This window comes from Arvicanthis niloticus, chromosome 1 (genome assembly GCF_011762505.2).
Source record: "Arvicanthis niloticus isolate mArvNil1 chromosome 1, mArvNil1.pat.X, whole genome shotgun sequence".
Lineage (NCBI taxonomy): Eukaryota > Metazoa > Chordata > Mammalia > Rodentia > Muridae > Arvicanthis > Arvicanthis niloticus.
Window position 1 is genome coordinate 75694313 of NC_047658.1, and position 23513 is coordinate 75717825.

General features: G+C 43.9%; 1 protein-coding gene across 5 annotated transcripts in view; it reads left to right on the forward strand.

Moving 5' to 3' along the window:
• The window catches only part of Ppfibp2 (PPFIB scaffold protein 2), a 147119-nt gene that overhangs the window by 25518 nt on the left and 98088 nt on the right, over positions 1 to 23513 (forward strand). For 4 of the 5 annotated variants that reach the window (XM_076940277.1, XM_034510078.2, XM_034510087.2 and 1 more), the window contains exon 2: positions 16924 to 17020. In XM_076940277.1, coding sequence (XP_076796392.1) covers positions 16957 to 17020 — 64 coding nt within the window. In that variant the 5' untranslated portion in view covers positions 16924 to 16956. Of the gene's footprint in view, positions 1 to 4060; positions 4166 to 16923; positions 17021 to 23513 lie in introns of all 5 variants that reach the window. The other variant, XM_076940273.1, reaches the window with a different exon arrangement.

Consider the following 23513-nt stretch of genomic DNA (forward strand, 5'->3'; position numbering starts at 1 on the left):
GTTGGAGGGACGGTAGAAGGAGGGAATGTTCCTAGACCATGTGATTTACTAGCAGAGGATGAAAGAAGAGAAGACCCAGTCACCCTCCGTGGGAAGCTACAGCTCAGCAAGCTGCTGCCAGTGATCTGAGGAGAGCTTCCCTGCCCCTTAGGGTCTTCTGCTCACAAAAAGCAGACCCTTGTCTAGGCCACAGGATGAGCCAGATGGAGTTTCTGATGTAGAGATAAGAGAAAGCACATGCTTTAGATTTACGCATAAGTATTTAGAGAGCAGGAGAAATGTGTAACAAAGTATGCACCTCTAAGTCATGGGTCCTGTTCTCACGTGTCTTTAAGAGTCTTTATTTGTTCGTTCGTTCGTTCATTCATTCATTCATTCAGTTTTTGGTTTTCGGAGACAGGGTTTCTCTGTGTAACAGCCCTGGAATTCTCTTTCTAAATCAGGCATAATGGTGCACCATCACCTTCTGGCTGTCTTTAAACTGGTTCTATGCCTGATTCTGTGGCTTTCTGAGTTACTTAGTTTAAGGGATGTACTAGACAGTAAGGCTTATAGGTTAAACAAAGTTTAAAAACTAAATTGGATCTGATTTACCTATTTCTCTTAGGTTTTTTTTTGTTGTTGTTTGTAAATGAGATTTAAGGTGGTTTCTACTGGGTGTGTTGTTTAACTTCAGGGAAGAGAGGAATGATAACAGTTAAACACAAGGCCCCGTGGGAAGCTTTTAACTTCTCTGTTGAAGATGTCTTTAGTAGGAAGATATGCACTGTCTCTGCAGGCGATTTCGCCTTTATCAGCCTTGTTCAACTCTCTGACCACAGTTCCAGCATGAGGGGATTTTTAACCCTTCCTTGTTTGTTAAATTTCTGTCTTTCTGTCCTGCCTCAACCTCCTTCCTATGACTTTGTTCCCCTAATCTGAAGGTGTCATTGTGGTTAAAAAAAAAAAAAAAAAAAGACAACAACAACAACAAAAAGCAAAAAACACACACACACTTATTTTCTGAAGGGTTCTCTGGCTGAGACAGGGATGCAAAGGATTGGAGCTTGTGCATCTAAGAAGCATTATTTGTTGGACATTAGAAGAAAAGATGCTATTACCTGAGGTATCAAACTGCATAAACAATAAAGCATTCAGCAGATTGTTATGGCTAATTTTAGTGTTATCACTAAAAATAGAATAACATTTTTTAACAAGGTGTCTGAGAGCCATGAAGTAAAAGAAAAAAGCACATTGATGATTGTATTCTTAGACTGTGTCAAAATATAGCAAGACAATTTATAAAGGAAGAAGGCTGGGGAGAGGCTTAGTGGGTAAGAGTGCTCTCTGTGGAAACCAGAGGACCCAAGTACAGATTGGCTGTACTATTTTGCAGCTAGGCATGGCTATTCATGACTTAACCCCCAGAGAACCGGCAAACAGGGACAGACGGATCCTGAGAGCTCAGGGGCAGCTGGAATAGCACCCCCCCCCCCCAACGGCAAATTTCAGATTCAGGAAAAGATCTTGTCTCAAAAAAATAAGGTGGAGAGTGAAGTGGAAAGCATCTAACATCCTTGGGTCGTTGGAAGTGCATGTTGGCAGCCTGTTGGTGGCTTTACCTGCATAGACGTGTGCATAAATCAAGCATACACGCCTCCCTAACCCACACATTCCCCCCTTACCCACACACACATAGACAGGAGGAGGAGAAGGGAGAAAAGGGGAAAATGTATTTAGTTGTAGCATAGTTTAAAAGGAAAATAGTGTAGTAAGTTGTAATCATTGTCGTCGAGGATGTGTGGCTACATTTACAGTGTCTCAAGCAGGAGTTCTCAACCTGTGGGTCAGGATCCCTTTGGGGATTGAATTACCCGGTTTCACAGGGGTCAAATATCAGATTTCCTGCATATCAGATATTTACATTGCTGTTTGTAAAAGTAGTAAAATTACAGTTATAAAGTGGCAGTGAAATAGTTTTGTGGTTGGAAGTCAACAGATCATGAGGAACTGTGCTAAAGGGTCGCAGTACTGGCAAGGTTGGGATTAAAGGAAACGACAGACGTGAGAGACCTTGTCTTCAGGATACTCTTGAGTCTATGTGACTCAGAAGGGGCAGGTTTAATTTTAGAGAATAACTTCTTGAAGTGTTTTGACTTTTTTTTTCTCTATCTGAGAAGGTGTCAGCACATATTACAAGAGACGAGTAAAGTCCAGTTGCCAGTCTTCTCCTGAAAATGTCCCTTTCCTTTGGACTTGGCTAAGAAGACCATAGGTTAGTTTTACCTCCTGGGTTCATACACAGCCAGAGGAGCCAGGTACACCTGACTTCTTGGCCTGTGGACTTTACTTTCTGAAAGGTTCATGTTGTCTGCCCACTTTCTCTAGAGAACAGCTGGAGAAATGGGCTATGGGTGTGAGAGTACCCCTTACTTTTCGGGTGAAGACTTCTAATGCCATGCCTTGACTTTCTGTTTCATACAGGGCAAAAGGAGTTTTAAAATAGGCTTGAGGCTGCAAGGCTAATTAGATGGCAGTGCCGTTTCTGGAGGTACTGACATGGCGGGGGTGGGGGGTGGGGAGAGTTTGGGGATGGCCAGGGAAGGAGACTTTGCCAGATCTGGTGGCCCATCAGACACAGAAGGGAAAACCCAGGGAAGACTCCAGGTTTCTGGCTTGGTAACAGTGCTGGCATCTCTGAGCTGGGGAGAGGAACATTGAGGGTGTGATCTGTTGGTTTCCCCCACCCCCCAGTGTGTAGATACAGGGAAGGAGGTTCATGTTAGCTATGGGCTGGTGGAGCACCAGATCCTACTACCTATCACATTGACGATGAGTTGGTTTATTTTAATCAGTAGAGCTATAAACACTTCTCCATGGATTACAGAGTTGATACTCCAGAGTTCAGACACAGGATAGGAGGGAAGAGGCTGGGCATACAACAGCTATCATCCGTTTCCTGCAGGATGAAAGATATTAGGAGAAATAAATCACATTTAGGTGGGCAGGACAGAGCTCAGTTTCCTGAAACTATTGGCTTGTGGGGAAGGTTGGAGTTGAACAAAGAAAGCTCTTGTTATAGTCATAAGAGCAGGAGAAAGAGGGCCAGTGGGATGTCAGACGGTTAGGACCACGCCAGTACTAATTCGGTTGGGATGGAGCAGAAGGCTGTGAAGGGTTATGATGACAGAAGTTAACCATTCAACCTAGTAGGTTGATCCCAAAATATAAAAAGCCATGGATTCCACCTTGTATCCGCTGCTGAGCTCCTGGGACGTTCCCGGCAGAGTCCAGGTCCTTATCTATACTAGGGAAGCTGGGACTCAGCTCAGGGAGCTGTTCAAGAGATCCTGATAAACATCAAAGTTTGAGCATCACTGAGGTGGGTGAGCCTTCAGTGCAGGGGGAGTGGTAAAGGCTCCTGGAGGCCACCAGTTGGGCAGCTTTTGAAATCCTCTGGGTGAGGTAATGGTGAGCCAGCCAAGGCTGCAGAAGCAGATGAGCTCACCACTGGCCTGTGCCTGGAGAGAAGATGCTGCCTGGCCTCACATAGTAGCGTAGGGATACTTGGTTATTCTGTTCTGTCTCCTCAGGTGCTTCTGGAAACGTCCATTTCTCCTCACTTCTCATCTGAAATCTTCCTGGCTGTATCTTCTCTCTGTGTTGCAATGTTCTGGGATGTCCCAGGTACTCCTCTTCTCTTCTGTGCCAGTTCAAGCCTTTCATTTGATCACTTTAAATACTATCTCTCTGTAGATGACTCTCAAACTGCTGTCAAGACTTCTCTGTCAACCCAAAACTCCAGGTGGCCTCTTAGCACACCTTCCTCGAATCCAGGTGTCCTGATTGGGTGCCACTTTGCTATTCCTGTTCTCCCAGGGACTTGGGATTGGAACCTCATAGTCAGACTCTGCTTCTCTCTCACTCCCGAATGCAGTCTGTCAGTAAATTTCACAGGTTTCACCCTGGACTTTGGTCAGGACATAAGGTATCTCCTGCAACCTTTCCTGCCTATACTACCTTGTCTTCTTGTTTAGCTTTCCTGTGCTCACAGTGGTTTCCCTCTGTGTTTTCTGTGCAGCAGTCCAGTAAATCCCTTCGCTAAGTCCTATCTTGTCACTGTGTGCTCAGAAGCCCTTAACGGGTTCCTGTCTCAGGAGTCGGGAGGAAGAATGTGAATTCTTAGGTAGGTCACCTTGTTTGTTTTCTCATCTAATAGAGGGGGACTAGTTTATAACTGCCATGTGAGGATTAAATGAGATAAAGTAGGATAAGTCCTGATCCGTGTGGCTAACAAGTTCCTGAATACAAAGGAAGAGAGTATGAAGAAGAATTGGGGCTCACATCAATTAAGCTTTGGGCCTGTGCCAGCCATACCACACAGCTTCCTCGGTGTTTTTGTATTTTAGTTTTTTTTTTTTTTTTTTTTTTGAAACAGGTCTCACTATGTGGCTTTGACTGTCCTGCACTCTGTGTAGATCAGAATGGTCTTTAACTCAGAAATCCACCTGCCTCTGCTTCCGAAGTGTGAAGATTAAAGGTGTTCACGGCTATGCCCTGCCAAATTTTTATTTTCAGTTCTGAAGTTCAAACCCAGGGCCATGAGCATGCTAGGCAACTGTTAGACGGCACCCCAGCACCAAATGTTTTAAGTTTGTATATGTGTGTGTGTGTGTCTGTGTGTGTGTATGCATGTATATGTGGAGTCTTGTGTTGTTGCCTCAGGTTCCATCCATCTTAAGTTGATACAAGATCTCTCATTGTCCTGGAGCTCATTCATTAGTCTAAGCTGGCTGGACAGAGAGGCCCAGGGATCTTCCTGTCGCCATCACCTCAGTGCTGTGGTTATAGGCATGCACCACTCTTGGCTTCTTTCTTTGCACAGGTTTGAGGAATTGGAACTCAGGTGACCATGCTTGTATGACAACCACCTTCTGTGACTGAGTCATCTCCCCAACTTCCTAATTGTTAAAATTTGCATCACTATCATATAGTCACACAAGCACTGAAAGTCTTGTAGTATTTTTCATGTTCATATTGAAAGCATGTTCTTTTAACCTCTTTCATTTACTTGTTTATCATTTTCTTGTGATTTATTGGTTCTATAGAAGCCCCAAGCAGGACAATTCTGCTGTGCTTCCAGCTCTACCCTGTGATCCTCCCCCACCCTGCCCCCGCCAGTGCTTTTCTATCCACCCATGTCACCAGTGCAGTCTCAGGGTTAGGGAGACCAGCATGTGGGTTTTACCCCAAGGAATGTGATTTCTCTGACTTTTTTTTGTTTGTTTGTTTCTGTGGCATTTCTTTGTTATTTGCTTGTTTCTATACTTTTCTTATCATTGAATTAAGTAAATTCTTCTCCAATTATATAAACCCCCTACAGTGTTCAGATGCCTCTGATGTTCTCGGCTTCATGTTACTGCGGAAACCTCTCCCAGAGCTTAGGGCTGTCTTTTTCCATGCTTGGTACATAGCTGGTACTATGGCATTTCCGCTGCGAGTCCTATTACATTCTCTGAGTCCTCGTGGATTATGTAAACTCTTGTGTTGTTTTAGTGGGCAGCTAGATGAGATGTTTGGGTTCAGTTGCCTGTATTTACTTGAGGTCCGCCTTGTTTACTCTGCCCTTAACAGTAAGATTCATTTTATATGGATTTGAAGAAGACACAGTGGAGCCTCGGAGAAGTTAAACAAGTTGTATAAAGATCCACAGCCACAATTCAATACAGACCAGGTTCCTCCCTGTGTTTGTCCCTATCTTTCTATCTCTCTGGTGTGTGTGTGTGTGTGTGTGTATGAGAGAGAGAGAGAGAGAGAGAGAGAGAGAGAGAGAGAGAGAGAGAAAGAGAGAGAGAGAGAAAGAGGCACATACCTGTGAGTGTACTTTGAAACCAGAGATAGATATCTTCCTCAGTCACTTCCCACTTAAATGATATATACATGTATTAAATTATATATATGTATGTATGTGTGTGCATAACATATATATTGCATATATAAATGAAATAATATATTAATTTTACATAGAGTTTACTTACTATGTAGCCTTGACTTAACTGGAACATTCTATGTAGACCAGGCTGGTCTTGAACTTACAGAGATCCATTTGTCTCTGCCTTCTGATGGCCGAGATTAAAAGTGTCTACCACTATAACCTGTCTTCGACTATTTTTAGAGAGAAGCTCTCACTTGGAGTTTACTGATTGGCTAGACTGGCTGGCTAGTGAGCCCCCTGGATCCTTCTGTTTCCCTTATCCATCTCTGTGATTATAGGCCTGAATTGCTGAACCCAGGTTTTTCTTTTCTGGTGGGCACTGGGGATCACAACTCAGGTCCTCATCATTGTGCAGCAAACTCTTTAGCATCTCGCCTGCCTCAGGGTTTAGGTGTTAACTGAAGTGTGTAGCTACATAGCCTGTTTGAAGGTCTTTACAGATATGGTTGAGGATTTGGTCACTGCCAGGAACTTCTTTCTATCTCTTCCTTTTCCTTGTCCACACTTGAACAGTTCCTTGTTCTTCCTTTCCCAAAGAGACATCTCTTTTGGCCTTTATAGAGGCTGCCTCCCAAGCTCAGAAAGAGCAGAATGCACTTCTTAAAATAGCCGTTTATAAACAGCGTGGTTTATGGGAGGCCTGTGTGTTACAGGAAGATTTCAATTCCTTGGGATATGATAGAACTCCTTTATCATTTCTTGGCAGTGTGGGGAGAGTCTGTATATAAGCTGAAGCAATGCATCATGCAAGTTATATGGCCCTTAGATAAGGGACTGTGCAGATCTTGCCTACCATGAATGTTGCTGGGTTCAGCTGTTTCCCAGGCTGGAAGAGCAGGGCTTCCAGAGAACTCCTACCTTCTTTCCAACTTGTTTTGCACCCTGTTCAGCCTCAAGGCATCCAGCTGACTCCTTTTGTATAGCTCAGGAGATCATGCTCTCCTCATTACATGTTGCTTTTCTAGAGCATAACAATTCTTTCCTCGTTGGCTACTTTCACAGCTACAAGGCTCATTTTCTTCTCATGTGGTCTTGCCTTAGCAGGAGCTGCAGGCTTAGCCTTCCTCACAGAGAAGAAGTCATTTATAGAGACCTATGAGTGCAGGGAAAGGCAAATGATGTATGGACCATGCTCTTTCTTGAACAGAACACCCTGCCTTATCTTTGTGATCAAAGATAAACCTATTTCTTATATATAGGTTTAGTAGACATGTCAGTCACATGTCTACTCATCTGGGCCAAGTATGGGACCATGTTAAGTTTGAGATGATATGGTTTAACTGTGTCCATTTTAACTAAGGTCACTGTGTTGGGCATGTTGAGAGCAGTGTCCTTTTGTACTGTTTCTCTTTCCTAAGCTAGAGTCTCCACACCACAGTTGATCCCCATTGTCTGTTGTATCCAATATGTTGCTGTTTTAGAATGGGTAAGCCACTCTACCAAATTATAAAAACCAACCAATCTTTCCCATTGGTAGGGAAAGTGACTTGTTCCCCTTTCTCACTAGCTGCTTACAGGCCACCCAAGTTCCTCTTTGGCCTTGCATTCTGGCTGTCTCTTTCCTGGCCTCTGTCAGTTGGTGTCTCATTTGGATGCACTGCCTGCTCTTTTTCTCTCTCATTTTCTCAGATACTCCTCAGCACATTGCTTCTGGAGCTTTCTATACAGTATCTACACATCTCCAGTGAACCTCACTGTTGAGGGAAATGTTACCTCTTGTTTTCTAACAATTTCTTCCTAGACTTAAACATTCCATCCTGCAGGAAGCCCCTTAAGTAGGAAGATAAATAGCTCAAAATAGTTTCAGGAAGTCCCTGAAACTGGTCAGATTTACTGTTTACTGGCCCTCCCTGCCAAAGTAAGTAGAGCCAAGCTGCAAAGAAGACCCTTAGGGAAGCCAGCTGCCAATAAGACTCTCAAACTGGGTGAGATGCCAAGAAGACTCTGAGAGGAGAAAAGGTATAAAGAAAACTCTGAGACCAGACCAGTTGCCTACAAGATGCAGAAACTAACTAGCTGAACAACCTGAAAGAGGTTTATACCAGAATGTTTTGGAATGGGCACTCTGAGCTATTGAGGTGCCTGCAGGCTGAGCATTGTGCTCCAGGTTCTCCAGCTTTTGTGAGTTGTTGCCTGTGCTGGGATGGGTCTTGGTGATGCAACTGTCTTTGAGCTATTTCTGCTTCTGAAGTAACTCCAATAAAAGTTATTGGTTCACCAAGTTGGACTTTGGTGGTATCTGTAGTTTTGTGTGTTGTGAGTTGACAATCAGGGGTGAATAGATAGATATGTGTGTTGTTTTCCCCCAGGAAAAGTTTTGCTACACAATGTAATTGGCCCCTGGACAGGGTCCCAACAGAACTGAAGATGAGTTGGGGAGTAGGGAGTGCATAGTTCTGGTTATGGGAAACAAAGCATGCAACTGAAACTGAGGAGCCTGAGTCGGGGAATATCTGTGGAGGAATTTACAGTAGAGTTGTCCTTTCCTGTATGGTGTGTGTTAGTGTGTCTGTGTGCTATGACAGCAGTTGCATGGTTCTTGCGATGGCAGTGAGACATGCAACTAAGGTTGAACTATCAGGATTAGGAATGTCTGTGGGAGGAATCCCAGGATGGTGGTCTTCATTTATTTAGTATGGAGTAACATGCCTACTTAATGAGTGGGGTCCTCCACATGAATATGGAGGTGCCCTGAAAACAGTTAAAGGTTACAGGAAATCTTTTAGTCCTTGAGATTAGTGCATAGGAGTCAAGAGTGTTGGCAAGCAGAGGCAGAGGTTACTTGGCCTCTGTATTTTGTAGTTAAAAAGGCATCTGAGGCCGAGATGGAAGGCAATCAGGAAGTTGTTTGTGTAAAGGGGCAATTTCAACAAGAAAGCGAGTTGGGCTAGCATCCTCTGTGTTAGTCTGTGATTTGGCAAGTAAATTACATAAACTAGAAGACCAGATGGTGTTGTTGACTTGCCACTTAAGGATGGAGGACTGGAAGGAAAAGAAAGTAGAAGTTAGAGAGTAGAAGCTCAAAAGTCTTTCCTGGGGTCCAAGAACTTGGAACCCATGGAAAGACTTGAGAGAGTGAGGAAGAAGAGACCATAGTAAAAGCAAAAGAAGATACTCTGAGGGTCTGACCTTTAGTAGGAAAAAAAGGAAAACCTGTGATCTGACATAAAAATGGAGGTCTTAACAATGGTCTGGTATAAACTAGAGTAATCAGGAAATACCCAGCACTTGGAACTGCTAGAATCTGGGGAGATTTTTAAGTAACTGAAGAGTCTCTGCCATTGAGACGGTGGAACATGGGAGTGGATGAAATCAGTCTGACTGCTGTGGAGGCAGAAAATCTGAGTCATGTAACTATCCATCCCTCTTAAAGCAAAGGCTGCATAACCTGAGAGGTTACGAGGGAAATCAGCCCCTGATGGACTGGCTTGTCAAAGCCGTTGGGAGCACTTGGTTATCAACATCTCAGGTCCTCATAAATATTAGAAACTGGAGGACCATGGAAGGGCAGATGCTGTTGTGAGGGAGTTAGGAATAAGAGAAGCTGTGTTTGAACCCAGATAGAACTACGTTTACAGAGGAGTTAAAGGGACCTTGAGGTGGGTATGGAGTTCTAGTGGCTTTGGTGAGCTCTTTGGTGGGACAAGATCTTTATAAAGCAGGAAAGGCTTTGGCAGGTCTCAATGACTTAGACCAGCATGTAGAGACTGTCTGTGATGTAAAAGAATAAGCTAGAGAAGATAAGCAAAAGGTAAAACAGAGGAAGAAGTGTTTGGGTTCTTCACAGACAAATTATGGCAAGATCTAGCTGGAGTTCCCGAGGGAAAAAAGGATAGAAAGCAAAACTGTGTGGTAAGGAACTTCTTGAAGGCTTAACAGCCCGGAGAACAGTTACTAGAACACACACATAGAACAATACAAGTGAAGCTGATTAGCTTGTCCCAGGGATCAGTAATTATACCCCAGACTAAGGAGGGTACATTTCCCTCCATGAAAGGTTATGGTAGGGGTGGAGATGGTTTGTCCACTTGGCAACTTCCCTAACAGTTAGGTATGGCAAATGGTGAGGCAACTGCTATGGTGCTAACCCAGGGCCTGTCTGACCCAAGGTGCCATTCGGTACAGCAAGGAGAACAAGACCATGGGTCCCTTTGGCCTTGGTGGTAGATTAGAGCAGATTAAGGCAGGCCCACTGAGTTTATTGGGTATGGAGAAATGTAGGGCGGCTTCATGGAAGAGCTCCGAGATCTGGAAACATAATGGCTCAGAGAGAATGGCTGAGGATTATAGGAGCTAAAAGTTAGCACCTTCTATCCGTGCTTTGTACCCAACTGTGATCTATGGAGGATCAATGGATACAAATGGATAGAACCTTTCTGTGCTGTGTTAGACCTTGCTTATGCTTGGCTTTAGTATCTTCTTAGTTGTGAACTTCGGGGACCACCTGGCACTTGCTGAGGACAGGTAATAGGAGACTTTCAGAGTACTTCAGCAAGGTCATCTTTGTTAGGTGGTGGTTCAGATGTTACCTTGTCCTGCCCATCCTCTGGAAAAGGTTTTGTTATATAGACATAATACTAGCCTTGCAGATTTGGAAAGCCATTGAAGAAACAACCAAGGTACTTCCAGCTTTCTTACATCCTACCAGGGCTGGGTTAATTAAAAGAAAAAACATAGGTTTTAAAAATAATAGCTAAAGAGTGAAACCCTACATAGGTGGAAAAGGATATTCCCAGAGGCCAGAAGATTACTGAACCAAAACCCCAGTGCCAGGAGTAGGCTACTTTCCTGTAGTCACGAAAGCCCCTGAGGCCCCACAAATCATAAAAGCTAATACTGCTGCTGTTGGTGGTTTGTCAGAACTAAACAGTAAGATCCTATTGCTAAAGGCACCACATGTGCATGCTTTGACTACAGGACATGGAGAAATTAAGCTGGGCATGAACTGGAAACTCACCCCCTTCTGGCTGGCTTTTATATATTGTTAGAGGAGGCCTTTCAGGCTGCTGCTGGAGAGCTGTCACCAACATTCCTGCTTGCCCATGGAATTCCTGCTTGCCCTGAGTGCTAAAACACCAACATGCTAGCCAGAATGTGCCTGTTTATGCAATAGTGGCTTGGCTGTTGTGGATTAAGCCCAACAGCCTTCCAGTTGGACTTAAAGCCTTTTCCACAAGAGGGAGTTCAAGCCTGGTACTGTATGCTATAAAACAAAACCTACAGTTGGGAGATTATAGGTCCAAATAGGAAAGCAATTTATATGGCTTTTCTAGATGGATGATGAGTGATGTTGCTTGTCACTGTTGCTATCACGCTCAACTCATGACCACTGGTAAAGCTGAGGACAGTGGTTGCTACTGTGACACGGTGGCCTATTTTTTAGCCATAGGTGGACACCCTCCAAGACTCAGGGACCATTGTGGAAGAGGGAACAAAAGGAATATAAGAGGTAGTATAAGGGATAGAGTGTTGTGTAACACTTTCCTCTGAGATTAAAAACATTTCATCCTGTAAGAACCTCCTTAAGCAGGAAGAAGGCAAACAACTCAAAACAGTTTCAGGAAGTCCCTGAAATTGATTAGATTCACTAGGTTCTTCCCTGCTAGACTAAGCAGAGCCTAGCTGCAAGGAAGACTCTGAGACAAGTTGAGCTGTAAAGAAGACTGAGACCAGATCAGCTGCCTAGAAGCAGAAACAAGCCAAGCTACCCCGAAGAGGTTTATACCAGAGTCACTTTGAATGGACACTCTCCAATTTGCTGTTCTGCCTGCAAGTTCTGCAGTGTACCCAAGCTTCCCAGCTTTTGTGAGCTGTTAGCCATGCTGGGATGGGCCTTGGTGATGTAACTGTCTTTGAGTCATTTCTGCTCCTGAAGTAACCCCTCACCCATATTCCTGTAAGTAACCACAGTAAAACTCGTTGGTCCACCAAGTTGGACTTTGGTGATATCTGTAATTTAGTCTGTCGTGAGTTCCCTATCTAGGATCAGTAGACGTGTGTGTATGTGTGTGTGTATGTGTGTGCATTCATGTGTGCGTGTGTGCATGTGTGTTACATTTCCCCAGAAAAGTTTTGCCACACAGCACCTCTCTTTGTGGAGGAACAGACCAGACAAGGAAGACACAGAGCTTATCATTGCCTGTTGTGAGCTAACACACTTGCCTCTGATATTGTCTGATGAACAATTTATGTGATCATTTTTCCTTGTTCCTAGCACAAGGCTCTCCAAACTCTTGAGGCTTAGAGTGACTTTTAGATGTATTGAAAAGGCTAGAGGAATGTATAGACTAGCTTTTGTTATTTATAATAAACCTCTCTCAATCATATTTAAGTTTATGCTGATGATGTGACTCCCAGAGAATGGAGGCTGGTAACCAAGGGAACCAACTAGGAGATATTGAAGGGTTAAAATAACTTTAAGCATGTGTGTGTGTATTTATGTTTGTGTGTATAGATGTTATTTTTTATGCATATGTGTATGTGTCTGAGTGCATATGTGTCCCATGTATATTCAGTAGCCTGGCAAGCACAGAAGAGGCATTGATGACCTGGAACTGGCGTTATTAAACCCATGTCTCTGTAAGAGCAGTATGCACTCTTAACTCCACACCTAACCCTTTGTGAAATATTAAGTTTTGTGAGCCAATCTAGCATATTATCAAACCTGGGGAAGGGGTGGTGGACCCCTTGCTTTGTAGCTAGTCAGCTCAGAGGCCTGAACTTTTCAATAGTGTCTGGAGTGGGGACAGATTGTGGGACTGAGCCTTCAACTTGTGATCTGAGACAAATTGCTGGTATGTGGTGTTAAGATTAAATTGAGACAGAACTCCTTGCAGCTCACAGAAGATTGAAAATTTCACGTAGGAAAACCATATACATTTAATGTCATGAATACATGAGAAGTGAAGTTTTTTTTCCCCCCAAGGTTCTGGAGGCACGGGTTGCCCCATTGTTTATTCTTTGCTAACACAACATTTATCTTAGGCAGGGGGAGAATGGCTGTTAGCAGTCAGAAGGGAATGGCTGGAGACCTCCCGCCTTCCCTGATTTAGTAAGATTCCCTATGTTCACACAGTGGTAGGAGGCTCCTGTGGGGGCACATTGCTTCTCATACACCTGACACCATGATGTCTCACAGTGGCCCTGTGACAGCTGGCAGGAACCCATCATTACTCACGTGTCCCACTGTTACTTCCAATCCAGCAGGTCTAGAAGTGAGCTCATCACCTCTGCCTGGAGCAGTTCCCCCCACCCCCACCCCCATCACTGTGACAGCTCCTGGGCTGTGTCGAGGATACACCTTTGACTCATGCTCCTCTTTCTGTGGGTGCCCAGGGTCCACCCGCTTGCTATTTGCCAAGTACCAGCTCATCACTGGGCAGATATTCTAGGTTGTTCTTCTAAAGCCTCTCTGTTGCGGGACACATACCATAAGCTCTTGGGGGTTGCCCCACACCAAGCCGACTCCATCAATTTTCACCCTGGTTCGAGGCCTCAGCCTTGGCCCACCTCAACTCTTCAGTTTAGTAGAGCCTGCCTGCCTTCTGAAATATGAACACTTTCCTTAAAAGTCTGCACTCCATTTCCATCTGAGATTGTTTGTTATGTTATATGCTGGTATCCAGGGCCATGAAGTTCCTCTCATTATTCCCAGGTTCCTCTTATTAAATTGCCCAGACCCTGCTTATGGGAGTCTGGAAGGCTTTGACGCATTGAGAGTAGCTGGTTGCTCCTGTGTAACCTCATCAACCATTCTGTCCTTAGCCAACTGGTGTCCTGCCCTTACATGCCTCCTGCCTCATGCACCGCCCCCTCTGCCTAGAAGAACATTCTCTATCTGTGCACCTCACAGTATGCCATAAGTATTTGCTCATAGTTTTGTTTCTCCCAGTGGACTGCGTGGCCTTTGAACAGTTATCAATACCTCTCCAGTGCCAAGTATGGCAGAGTTCAGGAGATGATGGCTACCTGGATTCATTATTTTCCCACAAGTATTTCTTTACAAATAGCTTGCACCCTGCAAGGCACAGAGACAGCAGAGGTAATAATGGCTGACAGATTCCTTTTTTTTTTTTTTTTTTTTCTGGGAAAGTGGCAGGATGGAATGTTAAAACATAGATAAGATACTTAGGAATTGTAGGTACACTTTACATATATATATATACTTTACACACACACACACACACACACACACACACACACACACACATTTACACACTTACTTTACAGTATCCAGAGGAGGCTCCTCTGGGAAGGCACTTTGAAGCTGAGATCTAAGGATGAGAGTAAAGCAGCCCTGTAGAAAGCTAGGGACGAAACTCAACAGTGAAGAAGTTGGCAGGTGGCAACTCCTGGAGGAGGACATGGTCAAGCTGGCCTGGCAACCCTGCTACCTTAGGTCGTGGGAAAGGCTGCAATCATTTTCCTGTCTAGCAGCAGTGAAATGGTTTTGGAGGGAAGTATTTAAAATTTCATGTTCCCTATGGCTGAACAAGCCCTGCTTCTGCCACCTCCTCTTTCTCTGATACCTTGTCTGTCCTGACCCAAGCTTGCTTTTCTCTCAGACTCCAATAATACCACACTCTGGGGACAGCCTAGACCACTTTCCTGCTACATGGGAGTTCTGGCCCTTGTTACAGAGTGTAACAAGGCCCCTACTAGGACCTTAAAGTACTAGTTAGGTCCTCTGATCCCCTCTATGAGTGACTATTTTTATCCCCTTAAAGCTAGCTGGGCAGTGGGTCTTGACTCAAGACAGTTCTCCTCCCCAAGCCCTAGCTAAGTGCCCTTGCTTCTGAACCTTCCTTGGCCCTTGGTGGAATATTGTTTTTCCTTCCATGTAGAGAATGACCTTCTTACTTTGTCATCTTCTCCTGCAGGGAAACCAGCCTCTGAGTATAGCTGGGTTCTTCTTCCATGGCCCCCGGTAGTTTAGCTTCAAATCTTGTCATGTGAATTGGTCTGGCAAAGATATGTCCAGAGTTATTGCCTCACTTTAAAGGAAAAACAGCAAAACCAGACCTTAACTGTATGCAAGGAGCTCTCAGTGTGACTTTACTGACCCTCTGGTCCTGATGCCAGTCCTGTGGGGTAGATGCTGTTGTCCTCAGTTTGCCGTTGAAGAAACTCTAAGGCTCAGTGATCACATAGTAAATAAATAGTCAAAGGTAGAGCTGGGGTTTGGACTCAGCCTAGTTCTTTGTGGTCTTAAATTTCTTAACTATTCCATCTCCAGTGTGGTACCTAATTTCCTCCAGGGGTTTCCCATCCCAGGGGGAGCAAAGGGAGCCCTTCAGAGCCATCTGTGCCATTGCTGTGGCGTGGGAACCATGCCTGGGTCATCAGAAGGACTGTTGCACATTAGGTACATGCGTAGGCTTTGCTGAATGAGCAAACAAATGATGACTCCTGCTCCCAGCTTACAGACATGAGCTCAGTATCTTTTTAAGATGACAAATGCTGTTGTAAGACCTCCTCTGTCATCCAGGGAGGTGAGAAGCAGGAAACATGAGAGAAGGCAGCAAGAAGGCAGCTCAGCCTTAGCGCCTTTCTAAGAGGCAGAATTGTCCAAAGATAGAAGTAATTGTCATGGATGGCAAGGATGGGAGTAAGGGAAGGAAGTCTGCCATCCTTAGTGATGGGCTCTGAGAAAAGAGATCGAATATTAGGAAGTGGCTGGACTGTACATCCTAGAAGGTGTTCTTGACTGGGATTTAGCTTAGGTTGCTGTTGGGTGAGCAGGTAAGATAGCATCAGTGTTTTTGGGACAGCAGTCTCTACCTGTCTTTGTAAGCGTGACATTCCTGGGTGGGGTGTACTGGTCATTTAGAGAAAAGAAGGTAACAGTGGTGGCATTTCATCCAGGACCACACACATCCAAGGGAAGGACTGTGTGTAGGTAAGAGGCACATACGGCTACAAGACAGTAGGGCCTTGCCCAGTGGTTGTTAGAACTTCCGGGGCCGTGACTATCAGCACAGAGAGGTGTAACAACTCATTTGCTGCTTCAGGAGATTCTGGGGAAACTGGTAGCTCTTTGTTATAAAACTTGAATACTTAAGAGAATTCTTACCAGGAGAGAGAGGCTATGGAGAAAATGGAAACTAAATATACACCTCTAGGATTTTCCCCTTCCCCGCCCCCATCATCATACTCACCATTATTATTCTTATTTTGTGTGTGTGCCATAGCATATGTGTGGATGTCAGAGGAAAACTTTTGGCTTCATTCTCTCCTTCCACCTCTACACTGTTCTGGGGACTGAACTAAGGTTATTTGGCTCATGTAGCAATCTCTTTCCCTGCTAAGCTACCTTGCTGGCCCTGGCCTAGAATTAAAAACAAACAAAAAATTATTTATTTTTATTTTATATGTATGAATGTTTTGCTTGTATGTATGTATGTATGTATGTATGTGCACCACATGTATGCTGTGCCTGCAAAAGCCAACCAAGGGCATTGGATCCTCTGCAACTGGAGTTACAGATAGTTGTAAGCTGCCATGTGGGTGCTGGGAACTAAACCCAGGTCCTGTGGAAAGAAGGCAGAAGCAAGCATTGCTTTTAACTGCTGATCTATCTAGAAGGGCCCTGGCCTGGATTCTTAATGGAGGTATGTTGTATGTGCAATGAACACAGTGTTCTAAGCTTAGGCATTTGTGAGGAAAGTAGCTATCTTATTCATGGTAACTGTACTTAGCGCCAAAACAAATGAATGGAGTTTTTAAAGTTGCTATACTATATCATTATGGTAGTCATGGTGTCATGAGGTCTTTGTAGATGTCCAAACTCAGCAGACAGAATGCATTTATCAATTATACTTCAGTAAAACTACTTTTTTTTTTTAAACATTGGGAGATATATGTTGGTGGAACTAAAGAACTGTTATGGTCTTACATGTATAACACCTAACTGCTGTAATTTCTCTTTTGTTCTGTATTTGAATTTTCAGTAGCAGCAGGAGACTGAGCAGATCAAAGGAGCCATGACTTCTGATGCTAGTCATATGCTGGAAGCTGCCCTGGAGCAGATGGACGGGATTATTGCAGGTGAGCTGGAATCCCTGGGACTAATGTCCTATCCCCCATGTCTCAGAACCCATTTCCTTTTGTGACTAACATTTAAGTAGTTTAACGTACATGCCCCCTTCTGTCTTTCTTATGAAACTCTCTTCTACTGGTATGACAATTTGACCCGGGTAGGCGTACCAGTGTCTGTATAGAGTTCTGTAGAGAGTTTGGATCCTGGCTTTGCGGCATTTGGGGTGCAACGAGATTGATTCTGTTGTAAAATTTTCAGAGCACATCGTGGCTTATTACTGTGCAACTGAAGCTTGAAATTGAGCCGACTTTGTTCCCTAATCAGTGTCTGCTCATTTCCCTAGCTGTCATCCACTGTGTTGAGATGGCAGGCGGCTTTGATTCACACCATGATTACAGCATTCTTTTCCTCCTATCATTTTTAAAATTCACCCTAAGTGTTTGATTTTAATATTTGCATTAGTCAGCAGGGACTTTGTTTAGAAAGGCTACAGTATAATTGTGGATGCTTAGGGAAGACTACCAGTGTGCTATTCTGGCAGATTGACTGATTCATCAGGAAGCTATACTTGTAACAAGGTTGTTATTTCAAATCTTACAAGAGGGCCCCAGGTTCTCTTTCTGTTCTTACCAGACACATCCAGTGCTCCTATCTGCAGACAGAGTGTGCTGCTTCTGGCCTTTGCTCCCCACTGTGTGAACTATGTAGTCATAGGAAGAGATGGAGAAAGAAGATACATGGCTGAGTGAGGCTTGACTGTAGGAAGTGCTCAGTACATCTGATACCTCTCCTTTCCTGCCTTTTGCTTCTTCCTATTGTAGAAATACATCTGAGTCATGGAGGGCCTTGGAAGTTGGAGCCTAGGGTGAGGGAGGCTCTATGCTGAGCTTCCTCATGTTACAGGTTCCACTGAAACTCAATCGAGCTGTCATCTGGCAGGCTCTCGATTTCTCCATCAACAGAGGTGTTCTTGGAAGTCTATGAGCAATGTCCTGTTTTTCCAAGTCTCCATAGTTTGGGATGCCTTGTTCTAAGTTAGGTTCTGTGATAACTTACTGAGAAGACACCATCAAGAGAGTGGGTTTCCTAGCAGTGCACTTAAAAAGTCTGACCTAGAAGTTCTCACCGGTACTAAGAGAAAAGCCACAGGGGAGAGAAGCGCCACAGGGTTGGACTGAGGCTGACAGGTCAGTCCATTTGAGCCCTGGCCTGAGGACTGATTCTCTGGCAGGAGTCATGGGGAGTTGTGAGGGATGTATGAGATGATTACTGTTTCTCCACTGCATTGTTGTTGTTTCTTTGTCTAAGATTATTGACTGCAATTATGTAGGTCTAATTTTTGAGGTTTTTGTTTGGTTCTTTTACCAGTGTCACGGCATGTTAATTACTGTAGCTCTATAGTAAGCCTTAAAGTCAGATCTTGTGTTAGTATGGCAATAGTTAATTACCATTGCGTTGGCCAGCCTCAATGTTGAGCTTGGGCGCCTTCCCCAACCTCCAGTTTCTCTCCCCTTCAGAATCAGTTTGCCAAACACAGAAGGAAACTTGCTGGGATTATGGTTGGAATTCTGTTGAATTGTCACAGTATTGGAGCTGGAGATAAGAGCACTTGTCTAGCATTATAAGGCCCTGCCTTCAATCTCCGTCTCTGCTCAAAAGAACAAGAACTGATATCTTGATAGTATCAACTCTTGGAGGAATGGATAGGCTGCTTCCTAAAGGAGGTAGCCTTGTATGGGCTGAACATGCAGACCAAAGTTCAATCTCCAGAACCATGTAAAGTAGCCATGTACGATGGTACTTGCTTACTTGCTTATTAACTTCAGCGTTAGAGAACCAGAGATAGGAGGACTAAAAGTTGACAAGACAGGGGAAGGAAGAGGGACAAAGCCCCAGATACAGAAGAGACAAATCATATTATGGCATTGGCTGGTATGCGGAGAACCTCAGCCATTGGTATGCAAGGAGGAATGTGACTTACATTCTCCGGCTTACTCTGACACTCTGTGGGTGAGACAGTCTATAAGGGGGCAACCACAAAAGCAGAGACAATCAGGACTATATGTCAATCTTACAGAGCTTGCATGAGTCCAGGGATGAACGCACACACCTTACATAACCGATACCATAAAACTCAGATGAGTGGAATGGAATGTCCATACTGAGAAGCTGACTGTAGCCTGGGAGGATCAGACTCAGCATGGTAAAGGTTTTCTGTCCCTCTTTAATTTACCAGGAGCTTACATTTCAGCCAGATAACCTTTAACCTCAGCATTTGAAAAGCTGAGGCAGGAGTATCAATCACTACAAGTTTCAGGCCAGCCTGGGCTACATAGTAAGCCCATGTCTTGACAAACATAGTTAGTATTTATTTTATAGCACTTACTGTATGCCAAGAACTGGTGTAAGCACTTTGCGGGGATACCACCCCCCTCCTTAGGTAGGAGCTGTTCTTCATCCCATTGAAATATAAGGAAACTGATGCTCAAATCATGGAGACAACTTGTGGAGCCAGGATCCAAATCAAGTAGTCTGCATGCAGTTCCTGCTATCCACCTGCCAAGAAGGGCTTCGGGTTTTCTTCCTACAAAACTCTCACTCTGTTTCCAGACAGAAACTGAGAGAGCCTGTCCAGAAACACCCTCCAAGGATGGAGGGCTGTGGAATAGGATGTCCCGGGAAGTGAGGAACCAAATCTCCCATGTTCTGTACAGGCTGTACCTAAGCCATTTCCCTCCAGACCTGTCCCAGATTCTCATCTGGAGATACTGAGCTGAGACAGGGCCTTTTGAGGATCCAGTTAAATCTGTCAGTGACAGAGAGGACTGTTGTTTTAGAGATGCCTGTATAGGAAATCAGGAGGCAGGAGGAAGCAAGCATACTATGGATTGAGCTGTCACTCCATCCTTATTTATATTTCTTTATAGCACATGTATCATGGCCTGTTAGATTCAAATTGCTCTTTTTTATTGAAACAGTCAGTTCTAAGAGGACAAAAGCTGTACCACTGCATCTCTCCATCAGTCAGCCTCACACAATAGCTATTTAATAAACATCTGTCATATCCATAATTTATTTGCTTCTCTAAGTTACCTTTTCATTGGATAGGAGTCAGATACTGGTTTCTGTGTCTTTTCGCTGTGTCATACTGACTCTTACTCTTATTTTCTCTGCTTGCATGTTTGAATGAATGAGTGTATGTATGTATGTATGTATGTATGTATGTATGTATGTCTGCATGCATGTACTTACTGTTTTTCAAGACAAGGTTTCTCTCTGTAACCCTGGCTGTCCTGGAATGCATTTTGTAGACCAGGCCTCAGCCTCCAGAGTGCTGGGATTAAAGGCATATACCCCCACTGCCTGGCTTGGATGAGTTTATTTTTTAAGAATATCACATCACTATTTTTGAAGACTCAGTAGTTGCTAAGTCCTGTGAGTGGTCTCTTAGTTGTAATTAGCTGACACCAGCCTTTGATACAACTCATCTTTGAGTTTATTACTGTCTGGAGGGCATGTGCCTCTGTGATATTCTTAGTGAAGAGAATGATGATTATTGAATGCCTTTGTTAAAGACAGCTTTCCTCAAGGTTTCTAATACCAGCCTCATTTTCAAGAAGGTTAAGACTGGTTGGGACGAAGAGCTTAGAGCCTTTGTAACTATGACTGTGGTCTATGGAGCTAAGCTTGTGAGTTTCAATTCCACGTTAGCCAGTTACTTCCTCTGTGCTGTCTTTGACAGCTGTATATTCCTTCCTCTACTCACTTTCCTTGTAAATGAAATAGTGGCATCAACTCTGTCTTTCAGTTACTATTGTGAGGAGTAAACTGATGATCAGGTACTTAGTGCCTGGTACTTAGTGAGTACTTAGCTGGAATATGACATCTCTGCTTTATTCATATTAATGCTATTTTCACTATCAAAAGTCATAGTGCTGTTTAGTTAATGGAAAAAAAAATAATTGCCATTGTTATACATGATGAAGACAGTAGGACTGTCATACTAGACAAGTCTGTCCTGTTAGCAAGTCTGCCACACACACCCTGCAGAACCTCAGTGTGATGACATTCATCTCCAGGTGATCAGTGGCTGGGGTGGGAGTGGGGGCCTTGCAAGATGTAAATTGGTTTCGTGAATGCAGAAAGAAATTTCCATAAGCAAAACCAGGAGGGTAATCACATAAACATGAGTTCTTGAATCTGAGTGGGTCCACCATAGGTATGAAGATATTGATTCAAATCCCAGATGTTTGTGGGAGAAAGTTGAGAGGAGGTAACTGTTAAAGACCCTGGGACCTGGGTCAGTAATGATTTGTTTCAAATACAAAGACGATTGTTGGAGCTTGCAGGAGGATGTTAACCTTCCATCCAGTCTTCCTTCTCTTAGTCCCCGTGCATTCATCTTCAGATAATACTGTAATTGAATTGTGTTGTTGGCAATGGAAATCCAGCCATGTGTTGCCTAATTGCACCCCTGTGGATGGCATGGAGCGGCCGACATGGATGCTGAGTTTACACAGGGCTTTACTGTGTGGATACACAGTTCAGTGGCTGTTCTGTCAGGCCCCTCTTGGCATAGGACCAGAGCCCCATGGTCAGGACACAGGGGGCCACTTATTCCTCTTTGCTTTGGCAGAAAGTCACCCATGCGACTATCTCTAAGCTGTACTTATTGATAAGAGATACAGACTGCTTTAGAACAGCTAAGAAAGTGGTTACCCATCTTCTGGGCCTCCTGCCAGCCCTGATTAGTGTCTGGCTTTGAATGAAGGAAGAAATAAAGATTTCATGGGGGTGGAAAAGTTCTGGTCAAGACTGAGATGGTTCCTTTGGCCCTTGAATATCAGCCATGGAGGGGCTTGGCTAAGGATGTGGCTGTCATCCCAGTATTCATTAGCTGGTCTGGTCCACTCTTCTGCAGGGCATTGGTGTAGTCAGTTATCAGCAACAGCACACTGCCTCCACTGCCTTTTTCCCATCCAGGATTTAGGGTGAGAACCCTATAACAGCTTTGTTCAGAAGAAATTTGTAATCTGGGTATATGGTAGCCCATGTCTAACCCTAGTACCCAAGAGGCTGAGGCAGGAGGATTGTGACTTTGAGGCCAGACCTAAGAAGATACTGTTTCTAAGTAAAATAAATATATACATGCATTCATACATACCCCTAAAATTTAAAAATTATTTGTGTATATGTATGTGTGTGTATACAGATATATGCATGTTTACATTTATATAAAGAACAGTATGACATCAGTGTCTTCTATTGATCTCAAGCTTAATTTTTGAGGCAGGGTCTCTCACTAAGCCTGGAACTGACTGGACTAGCTGGGACAAGTCTCTAGGTTCTTCTTGTCCCCTCCAAATGTTGTGATTACAGGTGTGACCACCATGTCTGTCGTTTTCTGTGGTTTCTGGGGATCCAAACTCAGGCCCTCATTCTTGCATGGCCAGCATTTTATCATTCGAGCCGTGTTCTTAGCCCCGATCTTGTTTTTTGAGATGAGGCCTTGGGCTTGCTCATTGGCAGGACTAGCTGGCCAGCAAGCCCCAGGGCTCCTGCTGCCTCTGCCTCCCTGCTGCTATGTTAGGTGTGTGCTGAGGCTGGGATTCAGGGCCTTCCTTACAATTGCATAGCAAGCACTTGACTGACTGAGCCATCTCTCCAGGCTGTTTGTATTCATTTTATAATCTGTGCCTTCTTGACATTTGCATCAGTCTTGCTTGAGATGATCTTTTTGTTACTACTCTGAACTAGCTGCTTTGGGTTTTATTAGTCAGTTACCCTGTGTATGTGTGTGATAGTGCTTGGTTGTGTGTACTTTTCTGTGAATAGTTACTTAACATATGCATGTACTGATATCTCTGTACCACATACCTGTACTTTTTTATCTGTATTTAATTTATTTGATACCTGTTCATTTTCTTAATTTCTTAGATATATCTCTTCTCTTTCGGAATCTCACCTTAAAACAGAAATGATCATATATATTTTAAATTGATCCTACCTTGCATTTGGTAGCAATAACCCATAGCACTTACTCTAATGACTGGTGGCACTTACTACCGATGCTGCTTGATGGGTGGCCTAGACCATTGCTACCATTCACTAATGTCCCATGTCAGTTCATGGGCACACATGTTTTTCTAGTTGTTACATGCAGGGATTTCTATTTTCCTGTTACATTATCTTAGAAGTATAATGCCTTTATTTGCATTTTCTCTGTTTTTGGTGATTACTTTTATCCTCTGGATCTCAGCAACTAAGATAGTTGCCTTTTTATTCATCTGTTTTTGTGTGGTGCTAGGGACTGAAGCCACGGTCTTGTGTATGCTGGTCAAGCACTCTACAACTGAGCTACTCACCCAGCCCTTAGATAGTGGGCTTTGGCCCCTGGGATTATAGGCATCTTACATAAACACTGAATTGTTTGTGTGCTAAGGGTTAGGATTCCAAACCCAAGTTTTAAAATTGGCTTTAAAATTGATTGGCTGAGGTTGT